The following is a 2999-nucleotide window of genomic DNA, read 5'->3' as shown; positions in this document are numbered from 1 at the left end:
ATGTGGACATTGCCGTTTTTTTTTTGTTTTTTGATATTAGGCATCTTGGAGAGAGCTAGCCCACCAAGTAGTTGCTGAGAGGGGGAGGGCCAGCTAGCTTACCGATCCAATCAACACCGTCGTCGCCCACCGGCGTCGCCTTTGTAGTCTTCGTCCATGGCCAAGCACAACGTGCAGGAGCACACTCTGCAGGCCATCCTATGGGCAGTAGCACAACCGTGGAAGGTGACCGCGGCTTATCAGCCAGCACTACAGGCCAAGCAGAAGACGAGTGCACGCAGTCATCAGAAGGGAGGGGGGCTGGCTGGCCAGCTGCCGGCCTCCCACGAACATGCGATGCAGCCGGCTGGCAGTAGTCCTAACTTCTATATATTCCTAGGTGCGCGCGGGCACTGAAAGGAAGGGATGCATTAGAAGAAAAATTCACTTAATTCAAGGCCACAACCAAATAGTAAGGCAGTTGTAGAAATTAAGAGGACAAACAACCGTTCTGCCGGCGGCAAACGCTGCTGGCCGTCGTGCGACGGATCAATCGGAGAGCTGACGGGAAGTTGTAGCCTGCAATTGACGCTATTGCCATCAACCCTAGAGGAGCTCGGCCTGGGAGTGCGCCGCGGATGCCTTCACAGCCGCCAGGGGGGAGTGGAGGGGGTCGGCGGTCCGCCCCAGGTGGAGCATGTGGCCAACAGGGGTGGGGATTGGGGAGGAAGAGAGAAGCCAGGGATGGGGATTGCGGATTGAGGGAGAGATGGGGATTGGGGAGAGCCTGGATTGTTCGGTGGTGGACGTCCAAACCGCTTTGACCGCCGCTGATGGTGGGGTGAAGTCGTGAACAGAACACTCACGATGGAACCGCTTTGACCGCCGCTGCTGATCTGCCAATACCGGTAACACCGGATATGGAAGGTGAACAGAATAGAAGGAAAAGGAGGCAACCGGCCCGCAAATAAAGGATTGACCGGCTGCCTCCCGGTAACCCCGAATTGTTTCAAAGAAAAAAAAGAAAAGAAATTGAGCCAACTTCCCGCATTTACAGGAATCATTGGATGTCTACAGTAAAAAAATCATACGTGGCCATGCGCTGTTGGAGGAACGGTGGAGGAAACAGTACTCAAATTGCTCTCCTCACGGCAGAAGGGTTCAACTTTGATATATGTAATAATTAGGACAACTTGATAACTTTGTGAATACATTAGAAAATATATCCCAATAATTGCCTCTAAAGCAATACTATTTCCAACACGTGCCGTCATGGCTCTGCTTGTGGTCGCTGATGCGCGTTTTATGGGCCGCTATGTCTGTCTCCTAGTATCAAGCTGTCGTGGAAGGGGGGATGGTCATGGTGGCGAGATCTAGCAAGGCCTGGGTCAAATCGGTCAATAAGTGCGCACTTGGAGGACTGGCGCACCATTGCCGGTGTAGCGCATGCCTATGCCCACCAATCTCACCACTCATTTTGTGCCGGATATCTCTACCTTGCGAGCAACGATGAACGAGTTGAACACCTCATCGCCGGTAGGGTGGTACACGGCCAGAACCTCAAACCCGCCGCGCCTGATATCATCGAGGTCCACAACAGGATACAGGAACGCTCGCGCCCCGTGCGCGCTCCGTACGACGAGCGCGGCCCCGTCCGCCATGCGTTTCCCCAGGTGCGCTATGGCCTCGGCCTTCTCCTCGGAAGCCATGCCCACGAGCGCCGCCAGGAAAACCACGTCGTACGAGCCGAGTTCCTCCGCCGTGAGGTCCGCGACGTCGGCCGTGTGGAACGCCATGCGCGCGCGCACGCCCTCCTCCGCCGCCGCCACCAGCCTCCTCGCCCGGTCGTTGGACGCGGCGCACCGGTCGTAGTTGTCGAACCGGGTGCCCCGCAGGTGGTTCGTCGCGAGGAAGAGCGAGCTGAACGGCAGCGGGCCTGACCCGATGAACGCCACCCGGGCCGGCGCCGCCGCGTGGCGCGCCAGGAACCCGTGCTCCAGCTTGCTCAGGTTGACGTAGTTCTCGTAGTAGGGGAAGCGGTCGAGGTGGTCGAGCGGGCTGTCGAAGGCCGTGAGGATGTCGGAGTAGTGCGCCTCCAGGTGCCCCTCGGCGGCGGAGCAGAGGCGGATGAGCTCCTCCCGCATCTCCTGCGCCTCTGGGCTGAGCTTGGTCACGTCAACCGGGCTTGACGGGACGCACGTCGCGACGAGCTCCGTGAACAGAGCGTCGACCTCAGGGGACGGACTTAGCGATGGCAGCTTTGAGATGGCTGCGTGGAGACGGGAGATCTTCTCCACTAGCTTACACACCTCTAGGTTTTGGTCCTCCATACACGTCACTTATAATTGGTAAGAACGGCTGATGTTGGAGTAGTTGTTTTAGGCCAAAGAGTAAGCACTCAGCATGCTTGCTTGGAGTACTGCTTACTTATAGACTCTACCTTATCTCGACAAGATTGTGCGGTGCAGTTAGTTAGAGATAAGGTTGTGGAACCCACGTGGTGATAGATTAAGTTGAGGTGCCTTTCGAGGAAAAATCAGTGATTGAGCAGTGTGATGAGCGTTTGATATATATATAGTGAAGTCTGCTCCGTTTCAAATTAGTTGATTTAGATTTCTTTTTAAAGAAAATAGACGAACCTAAACACTTAAACGTGCATACCAGACTAAATTTAACCAAAACAACGTCAAACAGATAAAGGAAATGCATGTGGCGCACTTCATGCGTGCATGGACGGCCTGTTTCATGCATCTAATTATTTTACGCCATTTGCATATGCAGTTGGAGTATTAGCCAATTTTATTACAGATGCAACGGTTAAGATACCTTTTATCATCTTTATTTTAACAAAACAAAAATATTTTAAAAATTATAGCACTCTTAAAAAATTAGACATTTTTTAAAAAAATAAAGAGGTTAAAGGGTAACATAATGGCAATCCATTTAAATCTAAAATATAAATCATGACGCAACCATATAGTAGCATGCAATTCACTTTTTTTAATCAATAAAGGGTGTTT

General features: G+C 52.5%; 1 protein-coding gene across 1 annotated transcript; it reads right to left on the bottom strand.

The window, feature by feature from the left end:
- Window positions 1–1169: 1169 nt before the first annotated feature.
- On the bottom strand, window positions 1170–2389 carry LOC127305698 (nicotianamine synthase-like 5 protein). Its single transcript, XM_051336214.2, has one exon. It carries the CDS (start codon window positions 2307–2309, stop codon window positions 1452–1454), a length of 858 nt encoding a protein of 285 aa, XP_051192174.1. The 5' UTR covers window positions 2310–2389; the 3' UTR covers window positions 1170–1451.
- Window positions 2390–2999: the final 610 nt, after the last annotated feature.

This window comes from Lolium perenne, chromosome 1 (assembly GCF_019359855.2).
Source record: "Lolium perenne isolate Kyuss_39 chromosome 1, Kyuss_2.0, whole genome shotgun sequence".
In the NCBI taxonomy this organism is placed as follows: domain Eukaryota; kingdom Viridiplantae; phylum Streptophyta; class Magnoliopsida; order Poales; family Poaceae; genus Lolium; species Lolium perenne.
The sequence above is the reverse complement of the archived record's forward strand: the minus strand, read 5'-3'. Positions and strand labels throughout refer to the sequence as shown.